Genomic DNA, 21,066 nt, shown 5'->3' with positions numbered 1-21,066 from the left:
ATCAAATGCATTGTTCCGTGTCAGCACTTTCTGAGTACACTATAGGAATCATGGGGTACTGATTAAAAATAACAACTAAACTCCATTCTTATTTTAATGTAATGCATTTTGAGATATCCAGATGGCACTAAGGGTACATCCCTGAAAAAACAGTAAAAGCATGAAAGAGCATGTAAAATTTCCTAGAATCAGGAAACCTTAAGCTAGAAAGAATCTATTAGATCATTCAGCCCAGCCATCTTTCCAATATCATGTAGGCTAAAAGCAATGTTTGCATAAGAAAATGAAGGGGCAGTGATACATCTGTTCTAAGGTCCTTCCAGCTCAGAAGTATTATGATTTTATGAAAACATGCATGATGTTTATCAGTCACACGCCATGACAAAGTGGGGACACACTGCATTCATTCCAGCAAGAGCAGAATCTCAAACGGAGTCTCCAACAAATATTATTTAATATTATTGGAAAATATTACTTAATAAATATTTAATATTATTGGAAAAACGAAAAAATGGTAATAATACAAGTTAAAGGAGACCAATTAAGACATGTAACTAAGTATGCTGTCTGTCATTAATGTTCGAGCAAATTTCCACTTAAAATTCACTCTGAAATATGGCCGGACCTGGTGGATCACGCCTGTAATCCCAGCACTTTGGGAGGCTGAGGCGGGTGGATCACTTGAGGTCAGTAGTTCGAGACCAGACCGGCCAACATGGTGAAACCCCATCTCTACTAAAAATAGAAAAATTAGCTGGGCGTGGTGGCAGGCGCCTGTAATCCCAGCTATTCAGGAGGCTGAGGCAGGAGAATTGCCTGAACCTGAGAGGCTGAGGTTGCAGTGAGCCGAGATCACACCATTGCACTCCAGCCTGGGTGACAGAGCAAGACTCAGACTCAAAAAAAATAAAATAAAATAAAATAAAAATAAAAAAAATTCACTCTGAAAAAGACTATACTGTTGAAAAGGGAAGCTGTATTAGAAAATGATAATAGATACCCTATCTCTGAGATATTTAAAATCCTTACCATATGCCTGATAAGAGTGTTAACGTTTTTTCTTGCCTTTGTGGAGTTTTATTTGCTAAGAATATGCAACAGTCATACGGAAAAAAGAGTAAGAAAAAAGCTATGAAAAATACGAACTTTCGAAATAATTTGAGAAGGTAGTATTTGCTTATTTTCTCTTCAGTTGAGAAACTGAGTTTTTAAAAAATGTTATTAAAACAAAACAAGGCAAAAGAATGTTAGCCACATGGCATCTTATCTACCCAGAAATCATCAGTTAATACCCTGCTATAAATCCATCCAGACCCTTGTGTGTACACATAGAAACAAAAATGAGTTCTTCCTACAGGTTCTAAGAGTTTGTCACTAAGATTATAATTAACATCTTTCCATGTGAATGTATACATATTTCTGAAATACCATTTTCAGAAATACACATTTAAAATACACATTTTAAAATTTGTATTTCAAGCTAACCCTGACAGAATATTTACTAAATCACTCAATAAGCAATAATAAAACAAACTATTAAACTTTTAAAAATAAATTTCTGGGCCAGGTGCTCACGCCTGTAATCCTAGCACTTTGGGAGGCCAAGGTGGGTAATCACCTGAGGTCAGGGGTTCGAGACCAGCCTGGTCAACATGGTGAAACCCCGTCTCTACTAAAAATACAAAAATTTGCTAGGAGTGGTGGCGCATGCCTGTAATCCCAGCTGCTCAGGAGGCTGAGGCAGGAGAATCGCTTGAACCTTGGAGGTGGAGGTTGCAGTGAGCCGAGATGGCGCCACTGCACTTCAGCCTGGGTGACAGAACAAGACTCCCTCTCGAAAAAAAAAAAAAAAGACAAATACAGCCAGCGGAAGATGGCGGAGGGCGGCGGCCCTGAGCTCGGTGAGCAGGAGAGGAGATCTTCCAGGCTGTGGCCTCCGAGTGCACAGGATTTGCAGAACTTAATATTAATGTGAAGAACCTGCAAAGAAACTTGAAAACAGCCAAAGGGATGACATATCAAGAAATAAACTGGCCTTGGAAGAATTGTATGAAGATGAAGTGAAGCGCAAACCTTCCAAGTCTGATAGACCTAAAGCTGCAGTCTTCAAGAGCCCACGGACACCACCTCAACGTCATTTACAGGTGGAGGATACAGATTGGGTAATTCCTTTTGCAAGCGGTCTGAATATATGCATGGAGAAAATCAGCTGCAAGATGTTCAGATTTTGCTTAAACTGTGGAGCAATGGTTTCAGTTTAGATGATGGAGAATTGAGACCTTACAATGAACCAACAAATGCTCAATTTCTGGAGTCTGTTAAGAGAGGAGAGATCCCCCTGGAGCTTCAGTGCCTTGTTCATGGTGGCCAAGTGCATTGGGATATGGAGGACCATCAGGATCAAGAATACATAAAACCTAGATTGAGGTTCAAGGCTTTTAGTGGAGAAGGGCAAAAACTTGGAAGGCTTACACCTGAAATAGTCAGTGCACCTTCCTCTCCAGAAGAGGAGGATAAATCAATACTTAACGCGGTTGTTCTTATTGATGATTCAGTGCCAACAACAAAAATTCAAATCAGGTTAGCAGATGGGAGTCGTTTGATACAAAGATTCAATAGTACACACAGGATCGTGGATGTCCGGAACTTTATTGTACAGTCTTGTCCTGAATTTGCAGCTCCTGACTTTATTCTTGTGACTTCATTTCCGAATAAAGAGCTAACAGATGAAAGCCTGACACTGCTAGAAGCAGATATTCTTAACACTGTGTTACTCCATCAACTAAAATAATATTGTTCCTATCCATGCAGTACCATGTGGGAACAGATGATGTGCCGTATTAATAAAGACAATACCTCCAGCATTAAAAAAAAAAAAACCAAACTATTTTTATTATTTTTACCGATAAATTTTGGTTTTATTGTTATTCTGTCTTCCAACCTGAATATAGACAAATTTGGATTAGGAATAGACCTTGAGATAAGTATGTTTGAGTTTTTAGTTGAAGGACTGGCTTATGTTGATAGTTTTTGGATTTGTAGGCAAATCAGTTTGTTACATACTTAGTGTTAATGTTTTGTTTGCAGAAAAAAATGAAAACCCCTTTTTGATAAATGCATTTGGTAAAATTTGCACTAAAGTTTCTTGATGCAGCATTGACCAACAGCCATTAAGAAATCTTTTGATCAAATAAGTTGAAAATTTGTCTGTAGTAAATACTGAAAAGCGTCTAGTTTGATTTTGAAATTGTTTGATCATACAATAATTATTTCTCCTAAGATTTTACACATCCTTTTTACTTACTGATTTAGATATATTGCTAGTATCAGAAACGACAGTTTTGCCTTGTATTTTGCAGAATTATGATTGCTGTGAACTTAAACAGAAACACATAAAGTTCAGCAATTCTTTTTTTTGAGATGGAGTTTTGCTCTTGTTGCCCAGGCTGGAGTGCAATGGCGCTATCTCTGCTCACCACAACCTCCACCTCCCAGGTTCAAGAGATTCTCCTGCCTCAGCCTCCCGAGTAGCTGGGATTACAGGCATGCACCACCACGCCCAGCTCATTTTTGTATTTTTAGTAGAGACGGGGTTTCTCCTTGCTGGTCAGGCTGGTCTCAAACTCCCGACCTCAGGTGATCCACCCACCTCAGACTCCCAAAGTGCTGGGATTATAGGCTTGAGCCACTGCACCTGGCCTAAAGGTCAGCAATTCTTAAGAAGATATGATAAACAGCAACAGCATTTTAAAATCAAGTAATTACAGTTCCTCCCAGAGCTTGCCTTGATCACATTCATTTATTCATTCAACACATTTTTCTAGGAAACTCACTATATACACTAAACACTCTTCTATGTGCTCAACCTAGAATGTCTTCTCCAGAACAAGACTAGTGTAGAAATACAGGAATGTATATTCTGTCGGACAGACTAGATCTAAAGAATTACCAGCATAAATGTTTGTATTTCTGAAGTCAGAAAGTTTCCCTTCTTCCCAGACACCATTTCATCCTTAGTTATCACTTCTGGTTAGTTTCCCATTGCCACCATAACAAGTTACAAAATGTGGCTTAAAATAGCACAAATTTATTATCTTAACAATTCTATAGGTTAGGAGTCCAAACGGGTTTCGCGGTGCTTTTAACATCAGTTTGTTGGCAGCGTTGCATAGGAGAATTATTTATTTCCTTGTCATTCCACCTTCTAGAGAACATCCGCATTCCTTGGCTTGTGGCCTTCTTCTATCTTAAAAACCAGCACTGTTTCATCTCTATGACCCTTCTGTTACCACATCTCTCTGACACCAGCCTGGAGAGGTTCTCTGCAGGACTCATGATTAAATTAGTCCCATTGCATAATCTGGGCTTATCGCCTCGTCTTGAAATCCATAGTAACCTTAATTACATCTGCAAAATCTCTTTTACCATTTAAGGTTACATACAGGTTTGGAGATTAGGACATTAACATTTTACATGGAACATTATTCTTCTTGCCTACTACAGTGCAACCCCCGCCCCGCCCCCACTCCACCCGTGTTAAAGATTCAGATCCATCACAAATAAATTTACATCACTCATAGGTGCTCAAAAGTCACAACCCATTATTACAGCATCAACTCTAAATCCAAAATCTTATCTGAGTCTCACCAACTCAAAAGTCTCAAATCTCACACTAAAGCCATCTAAATTTGGGAGAGGATCTGGGTGTGATTTCTGGGGCATAATTCTCCTCCATCTGTGCACTTGCAAACCTAGAAAACAAGTTATCTGCTCCCATGTATGATGGTGTGACAGGCATACAGTAACAGCTATACACATTCCTGTTCAAAAAGCAGAAATTGGGATGAAAAAAGGAGCCATCAGCACCATCAATTTACAAAACCAGCCAGGCACCCTCCTTTCAGTTTCAAGGCCTGGGAGTAATCTTCAGCTCACTGCTCAGTTCTCTGGGCTTGTGACCGTCTCAATCATCTTTACTTTTTCACAAAAGGTAGCACATGTTTGCAGCTGAGTATCAGCTTATCAGTTTGTTTCTTCTTTTATATTCTCTAAAGCGTTCTGTTAAAAATAGTGGTGTTTCTGCTGCTATAACATTGTCGAGAAACTTGTGGGTCTCTTACATATGTCATGGGGATTCACTCATTTACACAGGAGGCTCCTCACATATCTTTCCTGGAAAATCCCATCTCTAATTTTGGCTTTTTCTGAAATAGCTGGGAGGATCTATGATTCACACCCTTAATCTCCTCAAAGAGCCTTTTGTGTGACTTGATACTCAGACCTTTTGATGTTTCTGAAGTATTAGCAGAAGGTTATACAGCCATACCTTCATCACTTTCTCTAGAGAAGGCTGTCCTGACAGTGAATCTCTTAGTTTTAGTGGCTTTTGCCTTGAATAGGCCACAAATTTCCCAAATCAAGTCCTAGTTTCTTTATATTCAACATTTCTTCCCTCAATTTATCTACCTCCTTCCACATTTTACCATAATCAGCAAGAAGACAGCAGGCTGTACCTTCCACAGCTTGCTTGGAAATATCCTCAGCTAATATTGAAGTCATCACTTAAAAATTCTGCTTTACACATAACTGCAGGACACAATTCAGCTTAGCTTTTTGCCACTATGTAACAAGGACCCCTTTTCCTCCAGTTTTCCAATAACATATTCCTCATTTTCTACCAACAGTCTATTCATGATGATTTAGATATTCTATCGCAATCGAGGTATTCTCTCTTATACTCCTTTCTTCCTTCAAGGCCTCCCTAGCATTAACATTCCACATTTCTACTAACAGTCTGTTTAAGGCAATTTGGCTTCTTTCTGGCATGCGCCTCAGAATTCTTCCAGCCTCGACCTACTGCCTAATTCCAGAGCCACTTTTCCATTTTTAGGTATTTGTTACAGCAGCATTCTAAGTACCTAGAAAAGTCTTTTATGCCTACTTCTCTGCCAGATGACCTGAATATGCTACTAGATTTGGAATTCACCTTTCTCCAGGGTCACTGCTTATTTCAAAGAGGTGAAATTACCTGTGCTAGGGTTTTCATACCGGGAGTGCTACCAGAACTACCACAGGATGAAAGTGGTGAGCCCACCACTGCAGAGAAGTTTTCTCAGTGCCATAATTTAGAGGAATTCTTCTCAAGACAAGCCCAACTCCTTTTCACTTAACTGAAAACAACCTGTATAATGTATAACAGCCAGCCCCATTTCAAAAAGATTACCAGGGGTAAAACAACTTTTTCATGGGTCAAAATCATCTTCCGAAGAAAATGATTTCTTAAAAGAACTGAACATTGTAAATCAAAGGGCATTGTCCTGTTTTGGATTAACAAAACAGGAAAAAACAACTAAACCTTGTAAAATTATTTGAAATTTTGTTTATATCAGTTCAGTGCCTATAGATGCACATACAAAAACAACTGCCATTTTTGTAAATAATAGTCTTCCAAAATAGAGATTTACATTAGGAGAGAATTAAACATCCAGGAGGGATGAACAGTATTTCATGTGTGCTATGTAGTGCTTTGCTTCATTGAGAGTCATTTTCATGAATTATTTTTACTACTGCAGTCATCTTAAATTTGTAATCATCTCAAAAAAGATGTCACAATGAACAGACAACCATGTGTGAGGTCAGTCATTTTGCATGATGCATGTAATCAAAAAGTTTCAAATGTCTGCTTACTAATAAAGAATGTTTTCACCGAAAAAAAAAAAAAAAGACAAATTTCTGAAGGTTATTTAGTCTGGGGCTCTACTTCTAAAATGTAAAGAAGTGATATTCTTCTCCCACATAGTGGGATAGATTAAAAATTACTCATTAAGCTTTATTTAGCTGTAACAATCCTATGAGTTAATCAGTAAGCCAGGTCATAAATTCAGGCCAGTTTTCCATGGGGACTCTCTTGAGTTATGAAAGAGAACACAATGGAAGACACTGGCTCCCACACAAGGAGTCAAGGCCACCACAGCATGGCATCCTCTGAGAATTCCCCTCTAAGTCCAGGTGCCACAGGTAAAAGAAACACAGCGAGACACCCAATGATCTGTCTAACTCTTATAGCACACAAGTACAAAGGCAATAATTTGTTCTTCTGCTGAAATTTTTCTTTTTAAAAAAATATTACTGGACACTTCTAATGCCATAAAAAGCAATAAAACAGACATATAATAATTTGCATCAGATAATGCAAGATTCAAAATAAATTCCAAATGTCCTTACTAATAAAAATTTTAAGGTATATTTCATCTGGAGACAAGCTGCTAAAAAACTGTTCTTCACAAACTAGTAGCTAAGAATAGAAGATAAGCCTTAGACACTCAGATGTGTTAACATTCCAGTACTAAAACCATAACCAATTTAAACAGCCAGCCCCCTTCTTACTGGTAATTGATTTTCTTTAATTAAAAGATTTACAGATTCAAAAAACATACTTTCCCTCATGCTACAGTTTAAATTAAAATGGGGGAAAGTGGCATTCATTACCTCAAATGTCTTCTTTGATAATCCCTTCTCTCTTTTTTTTTTTTAAAGTTCATGTCTTTTATTAACTCATACGCAGTTACTTGTCTTCTGGTTTGTTGAAGCAGTAGTCAGACAACATTTGCCAGAATAATGTCTGTCAAAGTGACTTGCCATAAACACTCCAGCACCACATTCATCAGAAGGGCACTCTCGACGAAGGCAGCTCATTTTGCCATTCTCATCCACCTTCTAATACTTCAGGACAGCCAGCTTCCCCTTCTTTCTCTTGCGCTTATTCTTCTTGGGAGTGGGGTAAGACTCCTTCCTTTTCTTAGCACCACCACGAAGTCTCAACACAAGATGAAGAGTAAGCTCCTTTTGAATGTTGTAGTCAGACAGTACATCCATCTTCCAGTTGCTTGCCAGCAAAGATCAGTCTTTGCTGATCAGGAGGAATTCCTTTCTTATCCCGGATCTTGGCCTTTACATTTTCTGTCATATACAAGGGTTCAACCTTGAGGGTGATGGTCTTCCCCGTAAGGGTTTTTATGGAAATCTGCATTTTGGTGGCGGCTCCACCGCAGATGGCGGATCGAAAAGGAAGCCCCTTCTCTTACTATTTCTTAACAAGCTTAAAAGGAAACTTTAAAAACGTGGTAGGGATTTAGAATCACTTTGGTGGGATATGCTCCTTCCAAGTTTACTCATATTTCCCAGGAAACAATTATCATTCACAAATGTTCTAAGAATTCTTAGAAGATTCAGAACTATGAATGATATTGCTAAAGCTGACGAAGGCAAGTCTATTTATTTATTTGATGTGTCTAACAACAGCTAGTGGAAATTAGTTTATAATCTATATAGGATTTCAAAATACATTTAATTTTAAGATCACTATGTGCTGAAATGTTTAAAAGCTCATCAATGTTATTTGAACTTCATGAAAGAGAATGCAATTTTTAACATGAATCAATAGCTTATTAATTCTATTGATTATAATGAAAATATCACTGATAATAAAAGCAGCTATGAAATTACAGACAAAATTTACTTCTCTCTCCAGGCACATCCTCAATATTTTTTCCAAAATATTATAAAAACTTGTTTACAAACACATGGACGGTATATATAGATATATATATTTAATTCTACACATACAATGAAAAACAAATCTGTATTTTTCTGCTTTGAAGTCATCTGTGTAATCATTTTATCCCAAATTATTAAAGTATAAGATATGAAGCTATAAATCTCTCAGAGCTAAAGAGCATTCATCACCACCACATACACCACAGTTCTTAGAAAACACATGGCAAAGAAATGGTTAGAAAACACACGAGAGGCTGGGCGCAGTGACTTGCACCTGCAATCCCAGCACTCTGGGAGGCTGAGGGCTGAGACAAGCAGATTACTTGGGCCCAGGTGTTCGAGACCAGCCTAGGCAACATGGCAAAACCCCGTTTCTACAAAAATTACAAAAAATTAGCCAGGTGTGGTGGCACGCCTATCGTCCCAGCTACTCAAGGGTGCTGAGGTAGGAGGATCACCTGAGCCTGGGAGGCGGGGGTTTCAGTGAGCTGAGATCACGCCACAGCACTCCAGCCTGGGTGACAAAGTGAGACCTTGTTTCAGAAAACAAAAACAAAAATAAAGACAAAACCAACAAACACTACACACACACACACGCGCGCGTGCACGTGCACAGAAAAGAAGCACTGCGCTTCGAGGCACACTGCTGTTTATCTAAATCACAATGATTAATAACACAAGACATAATTAAGCTGCCTCACTGTATTACTTTTTGGTGGAAAAATCAAGCATATGTTGAAATAAAACTAGAGGCGTCTTATGATTTATGTATTTATATGAAACTACGGGCAAATTATAACATCAACCTCTTCGACCCCTAAAACACTATCTTCAAAATTCTGCTTCAAAACTTTTAGATCCATCAATGGGGTAAAAGAGCCAAGCCCCTGAGAACATGCCAGCCCAGACATTAACTGGAAGAGACTGGTATACGCAAAAGGAAAGGGGCACGAAACACCACGAAGGCATAAAAAAGTGCAATGGGAACAAGAAAATGCAAGATATGCCTTTTTGCCTCATTTATGGTTGGAGAAAAAGTATTTTGTGCTAGAAATAAAGTTGAGAGATAAACAAATGCTTGATAACAAGGGGATACTGCACAAATCAATAATCCAAGGAATGTGAATTTTTTCCTAAAAGCAAAGGGAGTCTACACTGTTCAAGAGAATGCAATAATCAGGGTTATATTTTCCACAAGTCAGGCTGGCAAACCATGACATAGAGAATACAGCTCTTGAGCACCATGGTGGGAATACTGAGCCAAAACCCTGGGCAGCACCGCCCACCAGCACCTTCCGTGAGGGTGGGTGTGTTCTAATCTGTGCTGCCCAATAAGGCAGCCCCTGGCCACATGTGGCTACTGGGCACTTGAAATGTGGCTTTGGTAGCCGAGGACCTGAGTCTGTGCTTGTATTTAATTTACTTTAAAACACACGTCACTGGTGGCTACCATGCAGGACACTGCAGTTTCAGGCTGCAGGTACAGACAACCAAGTAGATGACGGGCCTGTTCACCAAAACAGGGACAGAAAGAGGAGGCTCTTATGAGGGAGAGATGCTGGACTCAACTTCAGACCCTGGGAGGGGACAGAGGAGAGGTCCCCAGGGACATCTCCTATTAAGCAGGTACACTTGTGTCTGGAGCTCCAGAAAGTTACTTAAACTAAAGACACAAATGTGAGAGTCACTAGAATGTAGCTGAAGCCACTTGTATGAAAGAGATTACCCAGAGGATCAAATAAAGAACTAAAAAACTAAGCAGGGCGCAGTGGCTCACGCCTGTAATCCCAGCACTTTGGAAAGTGAGGCGGGAGATCACCTGAGGTCAGGAGTTTGAGACCAGCCTGGCCTACATGGTGAAACCCCATCTCTACTAAAAATACAAAAATTAGCTGGGCATGGTGTAGGGTGCCCGTAATCTCAGCTACTCGGGAGGCTGAAGTAGAAGAATCGCTTGAACCCTGGAGGTGGAGGTTGCAGTGAGCCGAGTTCACACCACTGCACTCCAGCCTGGGCGACAAGGCAAGACTCCGTCACAAACAAACTAACAACCCTAAAAAACTAAATACAAAAAGAAGTTTAGGAAACAGTGAGAAAGAGGGGAAAAAAGAACCCACAAAGGAAACTGAGAGGCCCAAGTGAAGGAAAAATCACATGAATATGGTATCTATGAAAGAAGCCGGTGAAAGAGTCAGGAAAAGGAAGGACAAGGAATGTGAAATACACACAAAGGCCAGGAATGCCGTGGGGCTGAGTGGGCACCGCAGGCCTCATCTACATCTAAGCAGGGTCACAAATGCAGTCAATCAAACTCTGAAACAGCACCCACTAAAACCCCACATATGCCAGATGAAAGCCAAGCACTTTTCTAACAGGCTATCTTCGGTAGCCTACTTTCTTATTTTAGTTGTCTGATACTGCGGTAGAGCCTTTATTTTTTGCCCCCTTAAAATATAGCCAGTGAATATTTAATCATATTTTAAAATAGTGGATATTAAAAATGTTAAATCCAAATTTCCACGTCCAATGGTAATATATCTAAAATTTCCTCTCAAAAAAGGAGCTGGCAATTCATTTATTACTCAACCAATTTTAAAATATTAAGTCATTCACCTAATCCAAAACTTAAAAGTGATATAAAAATAGTGTACTCAGAAGAGCACTTCTGCTCCAGCCCCAGCTTCCTCGGCATATTCAGACACGAGTGTTCACTTTCATGAGTTTCTTGTATATGCTTCCAAGTTTCTTTATGCAATATGAATATATATTCCTATTTTTTCCATCCTTCTTATAGGAAAAGCCGGTTCTTCTACATACTGTCCTGTGACTTCCCGGTTTTCATGTACGCATCTGTCCCGGAAATCTTTCCATGTCAGGGTACAAAGGTCTCCACATTCATTTGTACACCCTGACAATCAGTGTTAAACAGAAATTAAATGGCAAATCCTAACTCTGAAAATAAAAGGGACTAATATTAATCAGTGAGGGCCTGTGAATGAGTTATCAGCCTGGGAATATACTAATCATCTTTCAAATACTTTTTTAAAAAAATCAAAATTGAAAGCAGTTAAAATCTGTAACAGTTAAAGTAAGCCTACTTGCTCTTTCTAAATACTAGAACCTAGTATGTTTAAGCCATAAATAAAATTCCTAGAGTAGTTTCTTAGAGGAAATAGGTGCTGTACTCATAAAATCACGCCTACACAGAAAGTTCCTTCACCCATTAAACACCTTTTGGAAGCGGTTCTCTAGTAAACCTCAGCCCAGGGCAGTGATGCATTGAAATCCAGCAATTACTATCCGCAGCAATGGGCTGTGTGCTACAATAAAAGCAAGTGTCCTGGTTCAGCTGCTACGATCCTCAGATCTCACATCCTGCTCTCATGCAATTAGCCGGCAAAGAGCTAATGACCTAATCTAGGAGCCACAGTTTCACTGACATCTACTTCCTCCGATGGTAATAAACACCAGTGAGTGAAGACAGCACCTCATTAGTTGGCCACATTAGTGTTTACAAGGCCATTTCAACCGATGGGTTCCTTACTTACAGTTCATTTCAAAGAATGCTTTCTTAGCCAACAGAAATCACTCTTTTCATATGATGGGATGGCATTTTATAAAAACAAAGAGAATTCTGTAGGGTAACGTGAATTAACGTCAGACCTGCTTACTTACTGACAGCTTTTGCCTACGCAACATCAGTCCCTTGGGTCCTAGGAGAACTACGACATATATTTTACACTGTATCCAATTGAATACTTTTCTGTTAAATTCTCAAGAAACCACTAACATATCACTCAAATTGGAGGGAAAGAAAACAGTTCAAGATTATTGTCACAATTATCTAAGCACAAACAGGCCATATTTTTAACTTGCAGGTTTTGTTTTGTCTGAACCAAAAGTTTATTTCAAAGGCTGAAAAACAAAAATTTACTTTTAGGGATAAATTGTCAAGGACAATCTAATTAAAAGGGTACTATGAAGGCTGGGTGTGGTGGCTCATGTCTGTAATCCCAGCACTCTGGGAGGCCGAGGCAGGCAGATCACAAGGTCAGGAGATCAAGACCATCCTGGCTAACATGGTGAAACCCCGTCTTTACTAAAAATACAAAAAATTAGCCGGGCGAGGTGGCGGGCGCCTGTAGTCCCAGCTACTTGGGAGGCTGAGGCAGGAGAATGGCGTGAACCCAGGGGGGCGGAGCCTACAGTGAGCCGAGATCGCGCCACTGCACTCCAGCCTGGGCGACAGCAAGACTCCGTCTCAAAAAAAAAACCAAACACACGCACACAAAAAAACAAAAAATTAGCCAGGTGTGGTGGTGCACACCTGTGGTCCCAGCTACTCAGAAGGTTGGGGTGAAAGGATGGCCTGAGCCCAAGAAGTGAAGGCTGCAGTGAGCTATGATCACATCACTGAACTCTGGGCAACAGAGTGAGATGCTGTCTGAAAAAAAAAAAAAAAAAAAACCCATAAAACATGAGTACTATGAAAAAAGCCTAAAAAGATATGTAACATAGTGTTTCACTAATGCAGGTATGAGTCCAACCTTTCAAATGGGTGAATAAACTCACAATCGTAAGGTACTACAGAAAATATTACAGATAGGGTACTTGAGAGCCACACGGGCCAGGAAAAGGTCTCAGTATTTGTTGGTTTAGAAAAGAAAAACACAAATTATTTTTTATGAAACGCTTGGACAGTAGAATATCCTACATCAATCTCTACCAGAAAGGAGCAGATGAAACTTAAGAGGAGAGCAATTCCCAGGGAGGAAGGTATGTTCTCTGGCTGGCACCCCCTGGCACAGACGCCCACGGACACTTGCCTGACTTTGGGCACCATCATGCGGTGCTGCACCATCAGCGTGTGGCAGACGGAGGCCATGGTGGTGAAGACCTCCTCGCTCGCAGAGTCCCTCCACACCAGGTTGAGCAGGGTGTTGGTCTGCTGCTTTGTGTCCAGCTTCTTCAGGCATTCCTCTGTTATGTATGATACTGACAGTCTGCCATCCTCCTAGAACATACCAGAACAACCAGTCTCCATAAATGTGCTCAACTGGAACGTCCTCTACACTACAAACATATACGAAATCACATTTTTCTTCGGGCAAAGAAAGCTAGGCATCATCTCAAAATTATCTACATCACAGTAAACTTAGTGTGAAATCCTCTAGGGATCCAGTCAACAGTAGGCATCCATTTTGCCTAACACAGTAAACTGTGAATACCTGGTTTTTGCCTATGATGTAACAGTAGCTTCAGTATTTACATTTCAAAAAAACTTCATTTCCTACTTTTTTTTTTACATCAAGCTGTACTAAGACAACCACACATAGTCAAACTATTATCATCTAATGGCATTTTCATTTTAATTTGAGATCACAGTTTAAGCAAAATAAGTGAGAGTATTAAATAAATTTTTTTTTTTTTTTTGAGACAGTCTTGCTCTGTCACCCAGAACGGACTGAGTGGCACAATCTCGGCTCACTGCAACCTCCACCTCCCAGGTTCAAGCAATTCTCCCACCTCAGCTTCCCAAGTAGCTGGGACTTGCCCGCCTCCACACCCAGCTAATTTTTGTATTTTTAGTAGAGACAGGGTTTCACCATGTTGGTCAGGCTGGTCTCGAACTCCTAACCTCAAATGATCCAGCTGCCTCAGCCTTCCCAAGTGCTGGATTACAGGTATGAGCCACTGCTCCCAGCCTATTAAAGAATTTTTTAAAATCAAAGGCTATACAAATCTATTTTATACCTTAATCTCTCCAGAAGATTTGATTCACTGAATATAACCCAAGCCAATCTATCTAATTTACTCATTTGGGGCAGTAACCAAAGATACATACTTTTTTCATATGTATGTGTATATATGAATATATATATATGAATGTGAATATATATAACATTGGGTATTGCTGACTGTATTGTCTGGAAACTTGGATGAATACAATTTATGTAATTTATAATAACTTATCAAACAAAACACTGCTTTATAGATAAAAGCAGTAAATTCATCTGTCAAACCTGAATCTTTAACATTAAGACTAACAAAAGTATGTCAGAATGAGAAAGGAATCCTAGCACTATTTTTGTAGTGTACAATTTTAAAATAAACTGTACATAAGCTATAAGTGAACAGATTATACAGAAACCTAAAGGCAAAAGAGCTTATCAAGGGTGAACTTTGCCCTTGGAAAAATCTCATACAATCACATTAGGTTTTATATAATTAAGTGCCACGGGAAAGAAAAGGCAACACAGAAACATACAGGTAAGAGACATGGCAGAGAAAGAATGACTTGGAGTGAAACCTATGAGTGCCTGGCTCAAAATGGGGTCTTTAGTTCTCAGCCCAAATGTGGACAATACCCAAGACAAAGGAAGAATGAAGAGAATAAACAAAAAAAGGAAATTAAAGTATAAAGTTAAATAATACACAGACTTTGAAACCCTTATGCATTAAAAAAGAATATAGAATAATATTTTCTACGGTTGTAAATAATTTTAAAAAATCAAGAAACTGATCCCACTTCTTAAATGTTCAAAGTGTGAGCACGAGCGAGAGCCTGCAGGTGATTTCCTGGTTCATGGGTCCGCATGTTCTGCTTTCATCGTGTTTGCACACCCACAGCGAGGAAAAACCTGTCCTCTCTCTCGCTGAGAAAGCCCACAGCCTCATCTTCACATGAATACAAAATACACTGCGTATAAATAAGGGTTTAATTTCACAAATTCTATGGGAGGTAACTATTTAATAACTTTCTTCCAAAAACAAAAATTTATCTACATTCCATCTACAGAACCCACTCTTTTTTATAAACATACAAAAAACTGAATACTTGTTGGTGTAGAGTTTGGACAGATGCAACAGTTCCAGCATCCACTATCCGCTAGAAAAACGGCTTCACTCCTTTGTAATCAGCCCACCCCTCAGCCATGAGCCCTGGCAGTGAATATCTTCTGTTCCTTTCTTTGTCTTCTCTTATTTTTCAAAAAAATCAAGCCCTGAGCTAACTTATCGATCCTTTTCTTATTGCTGTGATCTCTTTCATTCGATACTAGTGAAGCTCTTTGTCCAGGAAGGTGCAGCACTGCACTGACACACCCACTTCACAATATTCTAAAAATTTACTTCACCTGGAAGCCCTGAGACCCTCTCAAGTATATTCTGTGATTACACTTAGTAGTAATCAATATAAAACTCCTTAATGAAAAAATAACAACTTACGATAGCCATACCTCAAGCCATTTCAATTGCTTAAGACCAAAAAAAGTCATTGGCGGTTAAATTCTTTAAGTAAAACACAAATTATGTATGCATGTATATATAATTTTAAAGTTTTTTATTCCCTGAAAATATACTGTAAACTCAATAGTAAGGAAGAAAAGAGATAAGAACTTGAAAGTAATTTTTAAGTAAATAACATTTATCCTCTATAAAATCAGCAGGAATTAATGGAAGACACTACCCGGTGTTCACAGGATAGGGTAAAAAGGATCTTTTTGACCCAACAATTTCACTTCCAGAAAATATTTCCTAATAACTAAGTTAACATACAGTATGATCCTATTTTGCCTAAAAAACCAAACACAAAGCTATGTGTCTCCATTTACACTTCCATGAACGTGCTAACAATGCGGTGGGAGAGACTTTCCCATCACTAGAAACTGTGGTAGTGGGGCTGACAGGGTTTCTCTGCAAAGGCTGCCTGAGGGTCTGACTTGTGTAACTGAAACTACGGGTGGACAGAAAGCTAGAAGATCCGACGGGGCTGCCTGCATCGCAGCCCCCCAGATGCAAGGCACGGGGCTTACCGGGCTTGAGGGCTTGTCGGCTTCTTCACTCTCCTCCTCAGAGTCACTGGCTGAGTCGTGACAGCTCGCGCTGGCAGGAGAGACTGGTAACTGAGAGAGGAAGGTCTGCAGCACCCGCAAATACACCAGCAGCCCTTCCTCAGAGAGGGCCCCTTTGCAAAACAATTAGTTAAAACGTATTTTAGTTAAAAATTATTTTTTAAAATGGAGAACGAAGACGCCATTTTTCCTCACACGCAGAGAGGCATTTCTGACCAGATCTTATTTTAAAAATTCTAACTGTGTTATAATAGGAAACATATTTAGATTTTGTCCCCGTTCATGTCAGAAAGCACCTACAACTCTTGGAATTTCTTGAAAGATAAGAGTCTCTTGTTATTCATAGCCAGCCCTTTGTGATCATACTTGAGGTGACTTATGGTGAGGCCATCTAGGGGACTCAGAATGGGGCTTTTCACCAGAAAAACCAAGTGATCAGAGGGATGGAACTTTCAGCCCCACGCACCAACTTCCAAGGGGCTGTCTGTGGGGAGGGACACTGGAGAAGAAGCACCATAAAACTCAACAGGAAGACACAATGAGCTCAACACAGGGAGGTGCCGAGAGTGTGGCGTGCCTGGAGAAGGCATGGAAGCTCCCCATTCCCGCACACCTCGACTTTCCGAGTTCTGTGAACTGTCTTAGTCAATTACCAATCCCAAGGAGGGGCTGAGGAACCCCCATTTTTGCAGGTTGGTCAGAAGTATAGGTGACAACCTACTACTTGTAATCGGCCTCTGAAGTGGGTGTAGTCTTGCAGGACTAAGCCCTCAGATGATGGGATCTGACATTATCTCCGGGTGGACGGCATCAGAATTGAACTGAATTGTAGAATACCTAGTTGGTGTCCACTGGAGAATTGCTTGGTGTATGGGAAAAAAAAACCCCACATTTCTGCTCACAGAATTTTTCAGTGTTGAGTGAGAGAGTAAGAAAAACAGTTTGGGCTGGGCACAGGGGCTCAAGCCTGTAATCCCCAGCACTGTGGGAAGCCGAGGCGGGTGGATCACGAGGTCAAGAGATTGAGACCATCCTGGCCAACATAGTGAAACCCCGTCTCTACTAAAAATACAAAAATTAGCTGGGTGTGGTGGCGTGCACCTGTAGTCCCAGCTATTCAGGAGGCTGAGGCAGGAGAATCACTTGAACCCGGGAGGCGGAGGTTGCAGTGAGCTGAGATGGAGCCACTGCACTCCAGCCTAGTGACAGAGCGAGACTCTATCTACCCCCCCACACCCAACCCCCAAAAGTTTGGTTTTCACATTTTCCTATATTTCTTTCATGAATAATTCATGCATGTATGTATGTATGTTTTCAAACATACTACAGGAAGATGTTATTCTAGAAGAGGCACACTGGAAGTTTAGCAGAGGGAGGGAAACAGGCCTGACTCACAGAAGAGCTTTCCCATTTAACTCTGTTAACTCTATTAAAATAATCTGTGTGGCCTCATAAGACACATATATACATCAATCTTTTCCACTGTATCTGGAAACTGTCCCCAGGAACACACTGCCCAGACCACATCCCTCCAGCAAATACACTCTTCCAGGAGAGGCCCACCTTTCCATAACACCTGCCACTGCATGGCCTTCTCTTGACTCATCTGCCAATGCTACCCATATGTGTGTTCAGGTAAAAAACATCTTGTATTTCATACCCAAATAATTTTCGCCAACAGTTAAAACGAAATAGAAAAGCCAGGGTGCTCCACCACTCTTTCTTGAACATCTACTCTCTATTAACAACAGTGCATTCAGAAAGGGCTCGTAAGGGAAAACGGTCTGCGCATCTGCAAGCGCCGGAATGATGAAATGAAAAATCTGATCTGTAAAAGGCGCTGCCAGAAACTCCTCTGTGAAGGCTGTAAAAACTTGTTGCCTGAAAAAGATAAACAGAAGCTTTTTATAAAATTAAATTATACTGTCCATCCAATCACTGATTAAAATCACCTTTCAAAATATCCTTCTAAAAGGATAATCTACTCTTCTAAATTAGCCAAGTTAACCATTTTAATATCAACTAGATCAACCTAAAGTAAACTTAATGTCTTCTCTATTAAGATAACTACCATGTTTTCGTTAATTTTTGACAGTTACTTAGAAAAGCATGAAAATAACCATGTTATCAGAATCACAAATTTGTATTAGGCTACAGGCCAGAAAGAAAAAGTACACTTTCCTATAAACTAAGTCAACACTAATAAAGTAAAAATCTGACTTTCAAGTCTATATTTAAAATCACATCCTATGTAAAAGTTACCATCAGATATAGACCTTGTGAAAGGACAAAATCAATAAATCCATTCCAGTCTCACCTCGCACCTTCCGGACAGGAGTTGTAAGTAAAGTGCAATGGTTTTAGAACATTCTCTAGCAAAATTTTTGCTATAGGAACTCGAGATAAATCAGAATATTCAATACTTGATGGAAGCTTGCTGTTAATCAACAAATAGAGAGACCTATAATACCCTAAAAGGAAAAATACATATTTAAAATTTAGTGCCTTTTCCTGTAATAAGGGAAAAAACTTGCCAATTTTTAAATGCTTTTTACAATCTCTACAGGTCCAAACTTAAGTTAGTTCTTTAACACGCTAGCAAGGAAAACTAAACAAATATATAGGCAGCTGAACGGTATATAAACCTCATGTACCAACAACTGTCAACTACAGCCAATCTCATTTCACCTGTATACCACTCATTTGGAAGGAAGTCTAAGATATAATTATTTTAGTGTATCATTAAGAGACTATTTTTAAAAACATCATCACAGCTAAAATAAATGAAGAGTAGTTCCTTAACATCACAAATATCTAGTCAGTGTTCAAGTCTCCAACTGTCTCATGTTAGAAATTCTATTTAACTAGTTTGCTTGCATCAGGAAGGAGCTCAATAAGGACCACATATTGTGATCTTATAATTTGTCTCTGATTTGTGCATTTTTTAAACACTGTGTTGAACTCATAGAATTGAACATATTGGTAGGTTTCATTCCACTGTAGTCCTGACCTCATGCTGCTCCACCTGGGGCCCCGGGGTGGGCTTTAGGAGACTCCTGAGCCCCAGGGTCACTGGCAGCCCTGCATCCCGCCCTGCAATCAGCCTTTTCTCCAGAAACTCTTAAGCTCCTTTTAGAGGAGATGATGTATTTGGAGACCACAATCTGGGAACTGAAGAAGTTAACTGTTTAAAGGCAGCTTATACGTAAACTGAAACAACTTTCAGAACCTCTTAAAACATTCAGCCTACGCTTTTGATAGGAACTTTGGGTGGGGGGCAGTGAACATAACTCTGGGTATCAAGAATGATCCGAATCATATATTCTTTCAGAATCATTTACTCCATTTTTATAGAATAAGAACGTTCAGGTGCAATTTTTGAGTATCTCATCATATACAAGCGTATTTGGTAGCACATTAAAAACAATCCATCTGCATGGGCTAGTTTTTGAAACAGTCCTACACAGCTTCGTATTTGAGTGAAGATCACCAAACAATGCATACTCAGTACTTTATCATTAGACCTACTTTGTAACTACCCCAAGTCTAACCTAGTGTATACTGATAACTAGTGAAACTCATATGAAAGCTTGAAAGCTCTTTTGCTATGAAACTAAAAAGATAAAAATACATCAAGAATTTTTAAAAATAGAGACTTTTTTAAAAAAGTGACTAACATAACTAACAATGTACTTACTGATTAGACTGACAACATGACAAAGGTTCTGTTGCAAATGTTAAAAAGCTTCATGGCATATAATGTGCAATAACAATACAAATAATGATAATACTATAATTTAAAAAGGCTAAAATTTTATAGACTGTTAGAAAGTAAACAACTGCTGTACCACAGAAGATGCTAGAAGCGGCAGTTTCTGTGTAAGATTTTTAAGCATTTCTTATATTGGGACACATTTCAAATAATGCATATTTCTTAAATATCTTCCTTACAATTTTAGAAAACAAATACAAATTCTCAAACGCTTAGTCTTAAAACAGTATATATGTCAACTCACGCAATGAACCACTTTTAATTATTAGTTTTTAAAAAGATCAAATTCCACAACTTTCAGTTTACTTTTAATTAACTCGGAATACTGTTTCCCTAAGTTTTCAACAAACTAAGGAGTCTAAAAAATAGTAATACGCCAAGCAGCAAGGTTGAAATGAATATGCATTTAATTTCTGTAGTTTTGACAGAGGACCAAGTGGTCCAGATTTCAAGTCCGTTAGATGTAACCCAGACTATGACTCCAAGTGAAGGAAAGCACAGTTGCTTATAATTCTGTCTGCAGCCACGGCTCTCCAGACCTCCCTTCACAACTAGTCTCACACACATTTTTAATGCTGACAAATATTTCTCGAGCCCAGGAGTCCTGAAGTGCTTGGGTTTCTACCTATGAGGATGTCGGGACCGAAGGTTTTTTTGTGTTAGGATTTATACTGCTCACTTCATAAAAGCTTTAAAAATCATGTTTATTTCATACTTTTTCTCCAGAAAGTGTCACTAATGTGTCCTCAAGGGTTTCAGATACAGTTCATTATAGCTTCTACAATGCAGTCATTTTAGGAGCATTATCAATGTATTAAAACTTTAGCACTGAGTTAGAAAATTCAAACTAAATATCCTATTCTCTTCTACTGAACTAATGTGAAA

At 39.3% G+C, this 21,066-nt stretch overlaps 1 protein-coding gene and 2 pseudogenes across 5 annotated transcripts in view; 1 reads left to right on the top strand and 2 right to left on the bottom strand.

Annotated features, from left to right (window-relative positions):
• UBE3C (ubiquitin protein ligase E3C) overlaps window positions 1–21,066 on the bottom strand; it is a 131,311-nt gene that overhangs the window by 69,469 nt on the left and 40,776 nt on the right. For all 5 annotated transcript variants that reach the window (XM_004046552.5, XM_063708882.1, XM_055347404.2 and 2 more), the window contains 4 exons: window positions 18,727–18,880; window positions 18,070–18,290; window positions 16,371–16,522; window positions 13,383–13,570 (listed from right to left, as the gene is read on the bottom strand). In XM_004046552.5, the coding sequence (XP_004046600.2) occupies window positions 13,383–13,570; window positions 16,371–16,522; window positions 18,070–18,290; window positions 18,727–18,880 (715 nt within the window). The remainder of the gene's footprint in view (window positions 1–13,382; window positions 13,571–16,370; window positions 16,523–18,069; window positions 18,291–18,726; window positions 18,881–21,066) is intronic.
• On the top strand, window positions 1,874–2,845 carry LOC109027596 (UBX domain-containing protein 2B-like; annotated as a pseudogene).
• Window positions 2,769–13,376, bottom strand: LOC129523783 (ubiquitin-ribosomal protein eS31 fusion protein-like; annotated as a pseudogene).

This window comes from Gorilla gorilla, chromosome 6 (genome assembly GCF_029281585.2).
Source record: "Gorilla gorilla gorilla isolate KB3781 chromosome 6, NHGRI_mGorGor1-v2.1_pri, whole genome shotgun sequence".
Classification (NCBI taxonomy): Eukaryota; Metazoa; Chordata; class Mammalia; order Primates; family Hominidae; genus Gorilla; species Gorilla gorilla.
The sequence above is the reverse complement of the archived record's forward strand: the minus strand, read 5'-3'. Positions and strand labels throughout refer to the sequence as shown.